The 17331-nt window shown below is 43.7% G+C and overlaps 1 protein-coding gene across 1 annotated transcript in view; it reads right to left on the reverse strand.

The window, feature by feature from the left end:
- Window positions 1-14936, reverse strand: part of YARS2 (tyrosyl-tRNA synthetase 2) — a 33012-nt gene extending 18076 nt beyond the window's left edge. Inside the window, exons 1-2 of the mRNA XM_038770137.1 lie at window positions 14206-14936; window positions 2631-2798 (exon numbers count right to left, since the gene is read on the reverse strand). Coding sequence (XP_038626065.1) covers window positions 2631-2798; window positions 14206-14927 — 890 coding nt within the window. The 5' untranslated portion in view covers window positions 14928-14936. The remainder of the gene's footprint in view (window positions 1-2630; window positions 2799-14205) is intronic.
- Window positions 14937-17331: the final 2395 nt, after the last annotated feature.

Here is a 17331-nt window from a genome sequence, read left to right on the forward strand (position 1 = left end):
ATTGCTAATATTAGTAGTAAAAATAAAGTATGGGGGAGCAGGGGAGAGAGGATGGAGACTGGACCAGTGGAAACTAGAAGCCCGAATGACCCGGAAAGGCAGGTAATAGTAATAATAATGATAATGATAATAAATAATAATAATAATAATAATAATAATAATAATAACAATAATAATAACAATGTCTTGTATCAGCCTTCCCAGACTGGCTTCCCCCTCATCCCCACCCGCCTTACCTCCTTCTGGTATATATCCAATATATCTGAATATATATATCAGATATATATATATATCAGATATATACATATCAGATATATATGTATATATCTGAATATATATATATATCTGAATATATATATCAGGTATATATATTCATATATATATCAGATATATATATATATATCTGATATATATCTGAATATATATCTGAATATATCCAGAGCACCTGGATATATGTTTGTATGTATTTATTACTCTATTTATTTTACTTGTACATATCTATTCTATTTATTTAATTTTGTTAATATGTTTGGTTTTGTTCCCTGTCTCCCCCTTCTAGACTGTGAGCCCGCTGTTGGGTAGGGACCGTCTCTATCTGTTGCCAACTTGTGCTTCCCAAGCGCTTAGTACAGGGCTCTGCACACAGCAAGCGCTCAATAAATACGATTGAATGAATGAATAATGATGATGATGATAATAATAATAATAATAATAATAGTAATGCTCGTATTTGTTAAGCAGTTACTATGTGCCGAGCATTGTACTAAGCACTGGGGTAAATACAAGCTAATCAGGTTGGACACAATCCAAGTCCCACATGGGGCTCACAGTCTTAATCCCTCCCCATTGTACAGACGAGGTAACCGAGGCCCAGAGAGGTTCGGTAACTTGCCCAAGGTCACCCAGCGGACAAGTGGCGGAGACTGTGAGCCCACTGTTGGGTAGGGACCGTCTCTACATGTTGCCAATTTGTACTTCCCAAGCGCTTAGTACAGTGCTCTGCACACAGTAAGCGCTCAATAAATACAACTGATGATGATGATGATGAGCAGGAATGAGACCCCCCGACTCCTTTCGGGAAGCAGCGTGGCTCAGTGGAAAGAGCCCGGGCTTTGGAGCCGGAGGCCGTGGGTTCAAATCCCGGCTCCGCCACTTGTCGGCTGTGTGACTTTGGGCAAGTCACTTCACTTCTCTGGGCCTCAGTTCCCTCATCTGGAAAATGGGGATGAAGACTGTGAGCCCCTCGTGGGACAACCTGATTACCTTGTATCTACCCCAGAGCTTAGAACAGTGCTTTGCACATAGTAAGCGCTTAACAAATACCAACATTATTATTATTATTTTGACTCCAGACCCGAGCTCTACCTCCTAGGCCGTGCTGCTTCTCAAATTTTTCTTTCAATCGTATTTATTGAGCGCTTACTGTGTGCAGAGCACTGTACTAAGCGCTTGGGAAGTACAAGTTGGCAACATATAGAGACGGTCCCTACCCACCGATGGGCTCACAGTCTAGAAGCAGCGTGGCTCAGTGGAAAGAGCCTGGGGTTTGGAGTCATTCATTCATTCAATCGTATTTATAGAGCGCTTACTGTGTGCAGAGCACTGTACTAAGCGCTTGGGAAGTGCAAATCGGCAACAGATAGAGACGGTCCCTACCCACTGACGGGCTCACAGTCTAGAAGCAGCGTGGCTCAGTGGAAAGAGCCCGGGGTTTGGAGCCATTCATTCATTCAATCGCATTTATTGAGCGCTTACTGTGTGCAGAGCACTGTACTAAGCGCTTGGGAAGTACAAGTCGGCAACAGATAGAGACGGTCCCAACCCAACAGTGGGCTCACAGTCTAGAAGGGGGAGACTGGCAACAAAACAAATTAATGGAATAAAATCAATGGAATAAATATGTACAAGTAAAATAAATAGAGTAATAATAAATGGAGTAATAATAAATAACTAAATGAATAGAGTAATAATAACTAAATGAATAGAGTAATAATAACTAAATAGAGTAATAATAACTAGAGTAATAATAAATAAATAGAGTAATAATAACTAAATAGAGTAATAATAGAGTAATAATAAATAAATAGAGTAATAATAAATAGAGTAATAAGAAACTAAATAATTCATTTAATAATAACTAAATGAATAGAGTAATAATAACTAAATGAATAGAGTAATGATAACTAGAGTAATAACTAGAGTAATAATAAATAGAGTAATAATAAATAAATAGAGTAATAATAAATAGAGTAATAATAGAGTAATAAGAAACTAAATAATTCATTTAGTAATAATAACTAAATGAATAGAGTAATAATAACTAAATGAATAGAGTAATAATAACTAGAGTAATAATAACTAGAGTAATAATAGAGTAATAATAGAGTAATAATGAATAGAGTAATAAGAAATAGAGTAATAGTAATAAAGTAATAAATAAATAGAATAAATAGTAATAAATAGTCAGAGGTCACGGGTTCAAATCCCAGCCCCGCCATGAACTTCGGATCCCGCAGAAAGAAGGCCACAGTCGGAATATGTGCCACGACTGAAATGCGCATCCCGAGGCAGCGCGGAGGATATTTTCGGCAGAAAACTCCAAGACGGGAGGAGAGGGAGACGCCGCTCACCGTTCCACGCAGTCGTCTTGCTGTCTGACGAAGAACTGGTACAGTTCGAACGGCGAGGTCATGTCTCTGTCCAGCCAGACGGCGTTGCCGGCGGACTTGCCCAGTTTGGCCCCGGTCGTGCTGGTGATGAGAGGCACCGTGATCCCATAAACATCTTTCCCCGTCATCCTGCGTAAAAAACACACCAGTACTCAGGCAGGGTCCCTGCATTTCAAGGTAGAAGATAAAAAAGTTGGATTCTCCATCCTAATTCCCCACACCGATAGTCAAGCAGGGTCCCTGCATTTCAAGGTGGAAGATACAAAGTTGGATTCTCCATCCTAATTCCCCACACCGATAGTCAAGCAGGGTCCCTGCATTTCAAGATAGATTAAAAAGTTGGATTCTCCATCCTAATTCCCCACACCGACAGTCAAGCAGGGTTCCTGCATTTCAAGGTAGAAGATAAAAAGTTGGATTCTCCATCCTAATTCCCCACACCGACAGTCAAGCAGGGTCCCTGCATTTCAAGATAGATTAAAAAGTTGGATTCTCCATCCTAATTCCCCACACTGATAGTCAAGCAGGGTCCCTGCATTTCAAGTTAGAAGGTAAAAAGTTGGATTCTCCATCCTAATTCCCCACACCGACAGTCAAGCAGGGTCCCTGCATTTCAAGGTAGAAGGTAAAAAGTTGGATTCTCCATCCTAATTCCCCACACCGACAGTCAAGCAGGGTCCCTGCATTTCAAGGTAGAAGATAAAAAGTTGGATTCTCCATCCTAATTCCCCACACCGACAGTCAAGCAGGGTCCCTGCGTTTCAAGGTAGAAGGTAAAAAGTTGGATTCTCCATCCTAATTCCCCACACCGATAGTCAAGCAAGGTCCCTGCATTTCAAGGTAGAAGATACAAAGTTGGATTCTCCACCATAATTCCCCACACCGACAGTCAAGCAGGGTCCCTGCGTTTCAAGGTAGAAGATAAGAAGTTGTCCCATGTGGGACAACCCCATTACCTTGTATCTTCTCTCGTGCTTAGAACAGTGCTTGCCACATAGTAAGCGCTTAACAAATACCATTATTATTATTATAGCTATAAACACATGAGTAATAAATATGTACAGATATGCACAAGTGCTGTGGGGAGGGGAAGAGGGTAAGGCAGAGGGAGGGAGTGGGGGAATGTCTGGCCTGATTATCTTCTATCTACCCCTGTGCTTTCCATTTAATCGACTTAATAATGATGGTATTTGTTAAGCGCTGACTAGGTGCCAAGACTACTAGTGCTTGGCACTGGATAAGCACTCAATTATTAGAAATATTAGGACAGAGTAGGGCCCTTCCACCAGACAAGATTGATGGTCTTTGAGATGTGTCCAAGCTGTCCCCAGGAGAACCCCCCGCCCCCAAACAAAAAAATCTAGTCCAAAGCCCTAAGAAGGTCTAGCTGGGCAGGAGGGTCACCGACTGAGGATTAATCGGATATTGTTTTTATTATTAGTAATATGAATGATTGTGGTAAGCGCTTACTATATGCATCAATATGAATAATTGTGGGGTTAAAGCGCTTACTATATGCATCGTTATGAATAATTGTGGGGTTTAAGCGCTTACTATATGTGTCAATATGAATAATTGTGGGGTTAAAGCGCTTACTATATGCATCGATATGAATAATTGTGGGGTTTAAGCACTTACTATATGCGTCAATATGAATAATTGTGGGGTTTAAGTGCTTACTATATGCATCAATATGAATAATTGTGGGGTTTAAGAGCTTACTATATGTGTCGATATGAATAACTGTGGGGTTTTAAGCACTTACTATATGCGTCGATATGAATAACTGTGGGGTTAAAGCGCTTACTATATGCGTCGATATGAATAATTGTGGGGTTTAAGCGCTTACTATATGCGTCGATATGAATAATTGTGGGGTTAAAGCGCTTACTATATGCATCAATATGAATAATTGTGTGGTTTAAGCGCTTACTATATGCATCGATATGAATAATTGTGGGGTTTAAGCACTTACTATATGCGTCAATATGAATAATTGTGGGGTTTAAGTGCTTACTATATGCATCAATATGAATAATTGTGGGGTTTAAGCGCTTACTATATGTGTCGATATGAATAACTGTGGGGTTTAAGCGCTTACTATATGCGTCGATATGAATAACTGTGGGGTTAAAGCGCTTACTATATGCGTCGATATGAATAATTGTGGGGTTTAAGCGCTTACTATATGCATTGATATGAATAATTGTGGGGTTTAAGCGCTTACTATGTGCATTGATATGAATAACTGTGGGGTTTAAGTGCTTACTATGTGCATCGATATGGATAATTGTGGGGTTTAAGCGCTTGCTATATGCATGGATATGAATAATTGTGGGGTTTAAGCGCTTACTATATGCATGGATATGAATAATTGTGGGGTTTAAGCGCTTACTATATGCATTAATATGAATAATTGTGGGGTTTACGTGCTTACTATATGCATTAATATGAATAATTGTGGGGTTTAACAACCCTATAGTCTAACGAGATAAATTGCTCTTCCACATATTACAGCAACATGCTAATTGCTAGTCCATCAATTGCTATTCCACATATGGGAACAAGCCAAGATAGTAGAACAACCCTATAGTCTAACAAGATAAATTGTTGTTAGATATACTATATACTGGTATATAGTATATATATATATATATATATATATATATATATATTAGTATACTACTATATACTAATACATAATATACTAATTGCTATTCTAATGATTGTAGCCATATACTTTAACACTATAACAACACTATAGTCTAACAGGATGACAAATTGCTCTTCCACGTATTACAGTAATATGCTAATTGCTAGTCTAATGACAGTACCCATATATTCTAACACTATAACAACCCTATAGTCTACCAAGATGATATAAATTACTCTTCCACATATTACAGCAATATACTAATTGCTAGTCTAATGACTGTACCCATAGATTCTAACACTATATCAACCCTATATTCTAAGAAGATGAGATAAATTACTATTCCACATATTACAGCAATATACTAATTGCTAGTCTAATGCCTGGGCCCATATACTCTAACACTATAACAACCCTATAGTCTACCAAGATGATATAAATTACTCTTCCACATATTACAGCAATATACTAATTGCTAGTCTAATGACTGTACCCATAGATTCTAACACTATATCAACCCTATATTCTAAGAAGATGAGATAAATTACTATTCCACATATTACAGCAATATACTAATTGCTAGTCTAATGCCTGGGCCCATATATTCTAACACTATAACAACCCTATAGTCTACCAAGATGATATAAATTACTCTTCCACATATTACAGCAATATACTAATTGCTAGTCTAATGACTGTACCCATAGACTCTAACACTATATCAATCCTATATTCTAAGAAGATGAGATAAATTACTATTCCACATATTACAGCAATATACTAATTGCTAGTCTAATGCCTGGGCCCATATACTCTAACACTATAACAACCCTATAGTCTACCAAGATGATATAAATTACTCTTCCACATATTACAGCAATATACTAATTGCTAGTCTAATGACTGTACCCATCTATTCTAATACTATATCAACCCTATATTCTAAGATGAGATAAATTACTATTCCACATATTATAGCAATATACTAATTGCTAGTCTAATGACTGTACCCATAGATTCTAACACTATATCAACCCAATATTCTAAGAAGATGAGATAAATTACTATTCCACATATTATAGCAATATACTAACTGCTAGTCTAATGCCTGTGCCCATATACTCTAACACTATAACAACCCTATAGTCTACCAAGATGATATAAATTACTCTTCCGCATATTACAGCAATATACTAACTGCTAGTCTAATGACTGTACCCATATATTCTAATACTATATCAACGCTATAGTCTAACAAGATGAGATAAATTACTATTCCACATATTATAGCAATATACTAACTGCTAGTCTAATGACTGTACCCATATATTCTATCACTCTAACAACCCTATAGCCTAACAGGATGACATAAATTGCTATTCCATATATCATAGCAATACACTAATTGCTATTCTAATGATTGCAACCATGCATTCCAACAAGATGACAGCCCTATAGCCTACCAAGATGAATAGCTCTTCCACGCATCACAGCAATATGCTAACCGCTAGTCCATCCATTGCTATTCCACATATGGGAACATGCCAAGATAGTGGAACAGCCCTGTAGTCTAACAAGATAAACTGCTCTTCCACGCATTACAGCAATATGCTAACCACTAGTCCATCCATTCCTACTCCACATATGGGAACAAGCCAAGATAGTGGAACGACCCTATAGTCTACCAAGATAAATTGCTTTTCCATGCATTGCAGCAATATGCTAATTGCTAGTCTATCCACTGCTATTCCACATATGGGAACATGCCAAGATAGTGGAATAACCCTATAGTCTACCAAGATAAATTACTATTCCACATATTATAGCAATATACTAATTGCTAGTCTAATGACTGTACCCGTATAGTCTAGCACTATAACAACCCTATAGTCTAACAAGATGATATAAATTACTCTTCCACATATTATAGCAATATACTAATTGCTATTCTAATGATTGTACCCATGCATTCTAACAAGATAACAACCCTAAAGTCTAACAAGATAAATTGCTATTCCATGTATTATAGCAATATGCTAATTGCTAGTCTCTCAACTGCTATTACACATATGGGAACAAGCCAAGATAGTGGAACAACCCTATAGTCTAACACGATAAATTGCTCTTCCACGTATTACAGCAATATGCTAATTGCTAGTCTCTCAACTGCTATTCCACATATGGGAACAAGCCAAGATAGTGGAACAACCCTATAGTCTAACACGATAAATTGCTCTTCCACGTATTACAGCAATATACTAATTGCTATTCTAATGATTGTACCCATCTATTTTAACACTCTAACAACCCTATGGTCTAACAGGATGACATAAATTGCTATTCTATACACCATAGCAATACACTAATTGCTATTCTAATGATTGCCCCCATGCATTCCAACAAGATGACAGCCCTATAGTCTACCAAGATAAATTGCTCTTCCACGCATCACAGCAATATTCTAACCACTAGTCCATCCATTGCAATGCTACATATGGGAACAAGCCAAGATAGTGGAACAACCCTGTAGTCTAACAAGATAAATTGCTCTTCCAAGTATTACAGCAATATGCTAATTGCTAGTCAACTGACTGTACCCATCTATTTTAACACTATAAACAACCCTATAGTCTAACAAGATGATATAAAGTATTATTCCACATATTATAGCAATATACTAATTGCTAGGCTAATGACTGTACCCATATATTCTAACACTATATCAACACTATATTCTAACAAGATGAGATAAATTACTATTCCACATATTATAGCAATAAACTAATTGCTCAGCTAATGACTGTACCCATATATTCTACTATAAACAACCCTATATTCTAACAGGATGACATAAATTGCTATTCTATAGATTAGAGCAATATATTAATTGCTAGTCTAATGATTGTACCCATATATTTTAACACTATAATAACCCTCTATTCTAACAAGATGAGATAAATTACTATTCCACATATCATAGCAATATACTAATGGCTAGTCTAATGCCTGTGCCCATATATTCTAACACTCTAACAACCCTATAGTCTAACAAGATGATATAAATTACTACTCCACATATTATAGGAATATACTAACTGCTCGTCTAATGACTGTGTCCATATATTCTAACACTCTAACAACCCTATAGCCTAACAGGATGACATAAATTGCTATTCTACATAACACAGCAATACACTAATTGCTATTCTAATGATTGCCCCCATGCATTCCAACAAGATGACAGCCCTATAGTCTACCAAGATAAATTGCTCTTCCACGCATCACAGCAATATGCTAATTCCTAGTCCATCCATTGCTATTGCTCATATGGGAACAGCCAAGCTAGTGGAACAACCCTATAGTCTACCAAGATAAATTGCTCTTCCACATATTACAGCAATATACTAATTGCTATTCTAATGATTGTACCCATCGATTTTAACACCATAAACAACCCTATAGTCTAACAGGATGGCATAAATTGCTGTTTCATATATCACAGCACCATGCTAATTGCTATTCTAATGATTGTACCCATCTATTTTAACACTATAAACAACCCTACAGCCTAACAGGATGACATAAATTGCTATTCTACATATCACAGCAATACACTAATTGCTATAGCACGGGATATAGCATATATCCCATGCAGAGATAAATTGCTCTTCCACACATTACAGCAATATGCTAATTGCTAATCCATCAATTGCTATTGCACATATGGGAACAAGCCAAGGTAGTGGAACAACCCTATAGTCTAACAAGATAAATTGCTCTTCCACGTATTACAGCAATATACTAATTGCTAGTCCATCAATTGCTATTCCACATATGGGAACAAGCCAAGACAGTGGAACAACCCTACAGTCTAACAAGATAAATTGCTCTTGCACATATTACAGCAATATGCTAATTACTAGTCTATCCATTGCTATTCCACATATGGGAATAAGCCAAGATAGTGGAACAACCCTATAGTCTAACAAGATAAATTGCTATTCCACGTATTACAGCAATATGCTAATAGCTAGTCTAATGACTGTACCCATCTATTCTAACACTATAACAACCCTATAGTCTAACAAGATGATATAAATTACTATTCCACATATTATAGCAATATACTAATTGCTAGTCTAATGACTGTGCCCATATATTCTAGCACTATAACAACCCTATAGTCTAACAAGATGATATAAGTTACTCTTCCACATATTATAGCAATATACTAATTGCTATTCTAATGATTGTACCCATATATTCTGACACTCTAACAACCCTATGGTCTAACAGGATGACATAAATTGCTGTTCTATATATTATAGGAACATACTAATTGCTATTCTAATGATTGTACCCATCTACTTTAACACTCTAACAACCCTATAGCCTAACAGGATGACATAAATTGCTATTCTACATATCACAGCAATACACTAATTGCTATTCTAATGATTGCTCCCAGGCATACCACCAAGATGACAGCCCTACAGTCTACCAAGATAAATTGCTCTTCCACATATTGTAGCAATATACTAATTGCTATTCTAATGATTGTACCCATATATTCTAACACTATAACAACCCTATATTCTAACAAGATGACAAATTGCTCTTCCACATATTATAGCAATATACTAACTGCTATTCTAATGATTGTACCCATATATTCTAACACTATACCAACCCTATATTCTAACAAGATGACAAATTGCTCTTCCACATATTATAGCCATATACTAATGGCTATTCTAATGATGGTACCCATATATTCTGACACTATAACAACCCTATATTCTAACAAGATGACAAACTGCTCTTCCACATATTATAGCAATATACTAATGGCTATTCTAATGATGGTACCCATCTATTTTAACACTGTAACAGCCCTATAGTCTAACAGGATGGCATAAATTGCTCTTCCACATATTATAGCGTTATACTAATTGCTATTCTAATGACTGTACCCATATATTCTAACACTCTAACAACCCTATAGCCCAACAGGATGACATAAAGTGCTATTCTCCATATCACAGCAATACACTAATTGCTATTCTAATGATTGCCCCCATGCATTCCAGCAAGATGACAGCCCTGTAGTCTACCAAGATAAATTGCTCTTCCACGCATTACAGCAATACGCTAACCGCTAGTCTATCAATTGCTACTGCACATATGGGAACAAGCCAAGCTAGTGGAACAACCCTAGAGCCTAACAAGACAAATTGCTCTTCCACGTATTACAGCAATATGCTAATTGCTACTCTAGCCATTGCTATTCCTCATATGGGAACAAGCCAAGATAGTGGAACAACCCTACAGTCTACCAAGATAAATTGCTCTTCCACATATTACAGCAATATACTAATTGCTATTCTAATGATTGCACCCATATAGTCCAACACTATAACTACCCTATATTCTAACAAGCTGCTATAAATTACCCTTCCATAGATTGCTATCCTAATGAATGCACCCATCTATCTTCACACTCTAACAACCCTATAGCCTAACAGGATGACAGAAATTGCTCTTCCACATATTATAGCATTATACTAATTGCTAGTCTAATGACTGTACTCATATATTCTAACACTCTAACAACCCTATAGCCTGTCAGGATGACATAAATTGCCATTCTACACATCACAGCAATACACTAACTGCCATTCTAACGATTGCCCCCGTGCATTCCGACAAGATGACAGCCCCGTAGCCTACCGAGCCAAATTGCTCTCCTACGCATCACAGCGATATCCTAATTGCTAGCCCATCCATTGCTATTGGACATATGGGAACAAGCCAAGATAGTGGAACAACCCTACAGCCTCACAGTTTGACACAAATTGCTGTTCTATAAGATGATAGCAACACACTACCTGCTGTTCTAATGATTGCACCCATCTATTTTCACACTCTAACAACCCTATAGCCTAGCAGGATGACATAAATTGCTCTTCCACATATTATAGCATTATACTAATAGCTAGCATAATGATTGTACCCACATATTCTAACACTCTAACAACCCTATAGCCTAACAGGATGACCTAAATTGCTATTCTATATAATTTGTTATTCTAATGATTGCCCCCATGCATTCCAACAAGGTGACAGCCCTATAGTCTACCAAGGTAAATTGCTCTTGCACGCATCGCAGCAGTATGCTCATTGCTAGCCCATCCATTGCTACTGGACATATGGGAACAAGCCAAGATAGTGGAACAACCCTACAGTCTAACAGGGTGACATAAACTCCTGTTCTGTTAGTATTAACATTAATACATTAATATTATAGCAACACATTAATTGCTATTCTTATGATCGCACCCATCTATTTTCACACTCTAACAACCCTATAGCCTAACAGGATGACAGAAACTGCTCTTCCACATATTACAGTAATACACTAGTTGCTATTCTAATGATCACACCCATCTATTTTCACACCCTATAGCCTAACAGGATGACATAAATTGCTCTTCCACATATTATAGCAATAAACTAGTTGCTAGTCTAATGATTGCACCCATCTATTTTCACACCCTATAGCCTAACAGGATGCCATAAATTGCTCTTCCACATATTATAGCAATAAACTAGTTGGTAGTCTAATGATTGCACCCATCTATTTTCACACTCTAACCACCCTACAGCCTGACGGGATGCCATAAATTGCCATTCTATACATCACAGCAATACGCTAACTGCTCTTCTAATGATCGCACCCATGCATTCCACCGAGATGACAGGCCCGTAGCCTACCAAGATAAATTGCTCTTCCACGTATTACAGCAATATGCTAAGCGCTAACCCATCCATTGCTATTCCACCTATGGGAACAACCCTATAGCCTGCCAGGATGACATAAATTGCTATCCTGTATATCACAGCAATACACTAACTGCCATTTTAACGCTCGCACCCATGCATTCCACCGAGATGACAGCCCCATAGCCTACCAAGATAAATTGCTCTTCCACGCATTCCAGCAATACGCTAACCACTGCTATTCCACCTATGGGAAAAACCCTAGAGTCTAAGAGGGTGACATAAATTGCTGTTCTGTATATCATAGCAATACACTAATTGCTATTCTAATGATTGCACCCACGCATTCCACCAAGATGACAGCCCCGTAGCCTACCAAGGTAAATTGCTCTTCCACGGCAACATGCTAAGCGCTAGCCCATCCATTGCTATTCCACCTATGGGAACAACCCTCTAGCCTGCCAGTATGCCATCAACTGCTATCCTACACATCACAGCAATACCCTAACTGCTCTAACAGTTGCACCCGTGCATTCCACCAAGATGACAGCCTTGCAGCCCACCAAGCTAAACCCCCCTTGCACCATTGCTACTCCACCTACGGGAACAACCCTCTAGCCTGCCAGGATGCCATAAACTGCCATCCTATACATCACAGCAACACGCTAACTGCCATTCTAACAATTGCCCCCCACGAATTCCACCAAGATGACAGCCTTGCAGCCCACCAAGCTAAACCCCCCTTACACCATTGCTACTCCACCCGTGGGAACAACCCCCTAGCCTGCCAGGATCCCATAAACTGCTATCCTACACATCCCGGCACTACCCTAACCGCTCTTCTAACGATCGCACACCCGTGCATTCCACCAAGACGACAGCCTTGCAGCCCACCAAGCTAAACCCCCTTTGCACCACTGCTACTCCTCCTGCGGGAACAACCACTAGCCTGCCAGGATGCCATAAACTGCTATCCCACACATCACAGCAACACCCTAACTGCTCTTCTAACGATTGCACCCGTGCATTTCACCAAGATGACAGCCTTGCAGCCTACCAACCTAAATCACCCTTGCACCATTGCTACTCCACCTGCGGGAACAACCCTCCAGCCTGCCAGGATGCCATAAACTGCTATCCTACACATCCCGGCACAACCCTAACCGCTCTTCTAACGATCGCCCCCCATGCATTCCACCAAGACGACAACCCTTGCATCCCACCAAGCTAAACCCCCCTTGCACCATCGCTACTCCACCTGCGTGTACAACCCTCTAGCCTGCCAGGATGCCCTAAACTGCTATCCTACACATCACAGCAACACCCTAACCGCTCTTCTAACGACTGCACCCGTGCATTCCACCAAGACGACAACCCTTGCAGCCCACCAAGCTAAACCCCCCTTGCACCATCACTACTCCACCTGCGTGTACAACCCTCTAGCCTGCCAGGATGCCCTAAACTGCTATCCTACACATCACAGCAACACCCTAACCGCTCTTCTAACAATTGCACCCACGCATTCCACCAAGATGACAGCCTTGCAGCCCACCAAGCTAAACCCCCCTTGCACCACCGCTACTCCACCTGCGTGTACAACCCTCTAGCCTGCCAGGATGCCCTAAACTGCTATCCTACACATCACAGCAACACCCTAACCGCTCTTCTAACAATTGCACCCACGCATTCCACCAAGACGAGAGCCTTGCAGCCCACCAAGCTAAACCCCCCTTGCACCACCGCTACTCCACCTGCGTGTACAACCCTCTAGCCTGCCAGGATGCCCTAAACTGCTATCCCACACATCCCAGCACTACCCCAACTGCTCTTCTAACAATTGCACCCGTGCATTCCACCAAGACGACAACCCTTGCAGCCCACCAAGCTAACCCCCCCTTGCACCACCGCTACTCCACCTGCGTGTACAACCCTCTAGCCTGCCAGGAGGCCCTGAACCGCTACCCCACACATCCCAGCAACACCCCAACCGCTCTTCTAACGATTGCACCCGTGCATTCCACCGAGACGAGGGCCTTGCAGCCCAGCAGGCTGAACCCCCCATGCACTCCCCCCCACCTCAATTCCTCACGGGGTCAGGGTCACCTGCGGACGAAGTGGTGGCCGGAGAGGATGTTGCCGAGCTGGTCGTGGCCCCCGAGCTGCAGGCGGCAGCCGTAGAGCCGGTGCAGGTGGTAGAAGTCGTAGGCCTGCAGCGCCGGGTAGCAGAACTGGGCCAGGCTCATCCCGCCGGGCCCGCCCAGCCGCGCGCGCACGCTCCGCCGGCTCAGCAGCGCCCCCATGCGGAACGCGCCCCCCGCCGCCTCCAGGAACTCCACCAGGGGGCGCTCCCCGAGCCACGCCGCGTTGTCCAGCACGGTGAAGGACCCGCGCGCAGGCGCCCCCGCCGCCGCCCCCTCATTGGCCGCCAGCGCCCGCAGGCCCCGCCCCAGCGCGCGCGCGTTCCCGCGCACGCGCTCGGCGCCCAGGGCCTCGCGCGCCCCCGCGCGGCCGCTCGGGTCCCCCAGGCGCGCCGTGGCCCCGCCCACCAGCGCGATGACGTGGTGCCCGGCGCGCCGCAGGTGCAGCAGCGCCAGCAGGGGGAGCAGGTGGCCCACGTGCAGCGACGCCGCCGTGGGGTCGAAGCCGCAGTAGGCCACCAGCGGCGCCCCCGCGCGGCCGGGGCCCAGCAGGTCCGGCAGCTCCTCGTCGGCGCCCCGCGCCGGCACGATCTCCTGGAGCAGGCCGCGCTCCCGCAGCTCGGACAGCAGGCCGGCCGCGCCCGAGTGGCGCCCGCGGGACACGACGCGCAGGCCGGGCGCCCACATCGTGGCCGGCCGGGAGGGAGGGAGGGAGGTCGCGGCCTCGGCGCTTCCGGCCACGCCCCCCGCCCCGCACGGCCGTTTCCGGTTCCGCCCGCGGGCGCCGCCATCTTGGTCGCGGGGCACGACGGGAACGCACGGCGGGGCGTCTCCGGCCACGCCCCCAGCTATCTCCGGTTACGCCCGCGGGCGCCGCCATCTTGGTAGGGGCTCAGCGCCCCCAGGCCACGCTCCTCCTGTACCGTCCATTTCCGGTTCCGCCGGCGCCGCCATCTTGTTAGGGGTTCAGCGCCCCTCAGGCCATACTCCTCCCGTACCGTCCATTTCCGGTTCCGCCATCTTGGTAGGGGCTCAGCGCCCCCCAGGCCACACTCCAGTACCGTCCATTTCCGGTTCCGCCGGCGCCGCCATCTTGTTAGAGTCTCAGCGCCCCCAGGCCACACTCCAGTACCGTCCATATCCGGTTCCGCCGGCGCCGCCATCTTGTTAGGGTCTCAGCGCCCCCCGGGACACACTCCTCCTGCACCGTCCATTTCCGGTTCCGCCGGCGCCGCCATCTTGGTAGGGGTTCAGCGCCTCCAGGCCACACTCCTCCTGTACCGTCCATTTACGGTTCCGCCGGCGCCGCCATCTTGGTAGGGGCTTAACGCCCCCAGGCCACATTCCAGTACCTTCCACTTCCGGTTCCGCCGGCGCCGCCATCTTGGTAGGGGTTCAACGCCCCCCAGGCCACGCCCCAGTACCTTCCACTTCCGCCGGCGCCGCCATCTTGGTAGGGGCTCAGCCCCCTCCGGCCACACTCCGGTACCGTCCATTTCCGGTTCCGCCGGCGCCGCCATCCTGTTAGGGTCTCAGCGCCCACCAGCCACACTCCCGTACCGTCCGTTTCCGGTCCCGCCTTCTTGTCAGAGAATCACAGCCTCCCCCACCACACCCCCAAACTACACATTTCCGGTTCCCTTGGTCGCAGGAGCCGGCGCGGGGAACGATGGGAAGCTACGGCGTTGGCGTCTCCGTGCACGACCCCTCAGCCGTTTCCGGTCCCCCCCGCGGGCTCCAGCTCACGAGCGCCGCCATCTTGGTAGAGAGTCGGAGCCCCCCCCGGCCATTTCCGGTTCCGCCCGCGGGCGCCGTCAATCATTCATTCATTCACTCATATTTATTGAGCGCTTACTGTGTGCAGAGCACTGTACTACGCGCTTGGGAAGTACAAGTCGGCAACATAGAGAGACGGTCCCTACCCAACGACGGGCTCACAGTCTAGAAGGGGGAGACAGACAACAAAACTAAACATATTAACAAAATAGAGTAAATATGTATAAGTAAAATAGAGTAATAATGTTGTCCACAGCGGACTTGACATGACTGACTCCATTTTGTATATGCTTGCTGACAGTAACCCTCCATTTCTGCAGGCTGAGAGAACAAGTCTGTAACAGATGCCTTCAAGGCCATCAACAAGTAACACCCATCCGAAGAGCATTTACATCCCTATCACCTACCTATGCAAGGCCGTAGGGCACAAGAATTTACATCCCTATTACCTATCTATGCAAGGCGTGGGAACGGAGAACAAAGATAATCTGTAACATCATCATCAATCGTATTTATTGAGTGCTTACTATGTGCAGAAGGGGGAGACAGAGAACAAAACCAAACATACTAACAAAATAAAATAAATAGAATACCTATGTACAAACAAAATAGAGTAATAAACATGTACAAACATATATACATATATACAGGTGCTGTGGGGAAGGGAAGGAGGTAAGATGCGGGGGATGGAGAGGGGGACGAGGGGGAGAGGAAGGAAGGGGCTCAGTGTGGGAAGGCCTCCTGGAGGAGGTGAGCTCTCAGCAGGGCCTTGAAGGGAGGAAGAGAGCGAGCTTGGCGGATGGGCAGAGGGAGGGCATTCCAGGCCCACATCCTACTGGTCCCAATTCCTGAAATTCCCAAATGCCCCATTCCCATGTTGCTGTAACTCAATAAAAGACACAGTGATATGGGGATGGGGGCTGCTTGTCACTCGTCCCTCTCCCGGGAGGTGAACGGGCAAGGTAGCCACTTTCCTTCTTTACTGCTCTATCTGAACTCATGTCTCTGGGTGATTTTTCCTATCTGCGTCACCACCCTGGGTTCAAGAACCCTGCGGCCGATTTACACTGATTAACCTATTTTGCACCCTACTTGTCGATAACAGTAACTAAACATATAAATGAAAGAGAGTAAATATGTACAAGTAAAATGAACGGAGTAATAAATATGTACAAACACGTATACAGGTGCTGTGGGGAGGGGAAGGAGGTAAGGCGGGGGGGGAGGAGGGGGCTCAGTCTGGGAAGGCCTCCTGGAGGAGGTGAGTTCTCAGTAGGGCTTCGAAGGGCCATCCATCTTGTTAGGGTTTCAGTGC

This window comes from Tachyglossus aculeatus, chromosome 2 (genome assembly GCF_015852505.1).
Source record: "Tachyglossus aculeatus isolate mTacAcu1 chromosome 2, mTacAcu1.pri, whole genome shotgun sequence".
In the NCBI taxonomy this organism is placed as follows: Eukaryota; Metazoa; Chordata; class Mammalia; order Monotremata; family Tachyglossidae; genus Tachyglossus; species Tachyglossus aculeatus.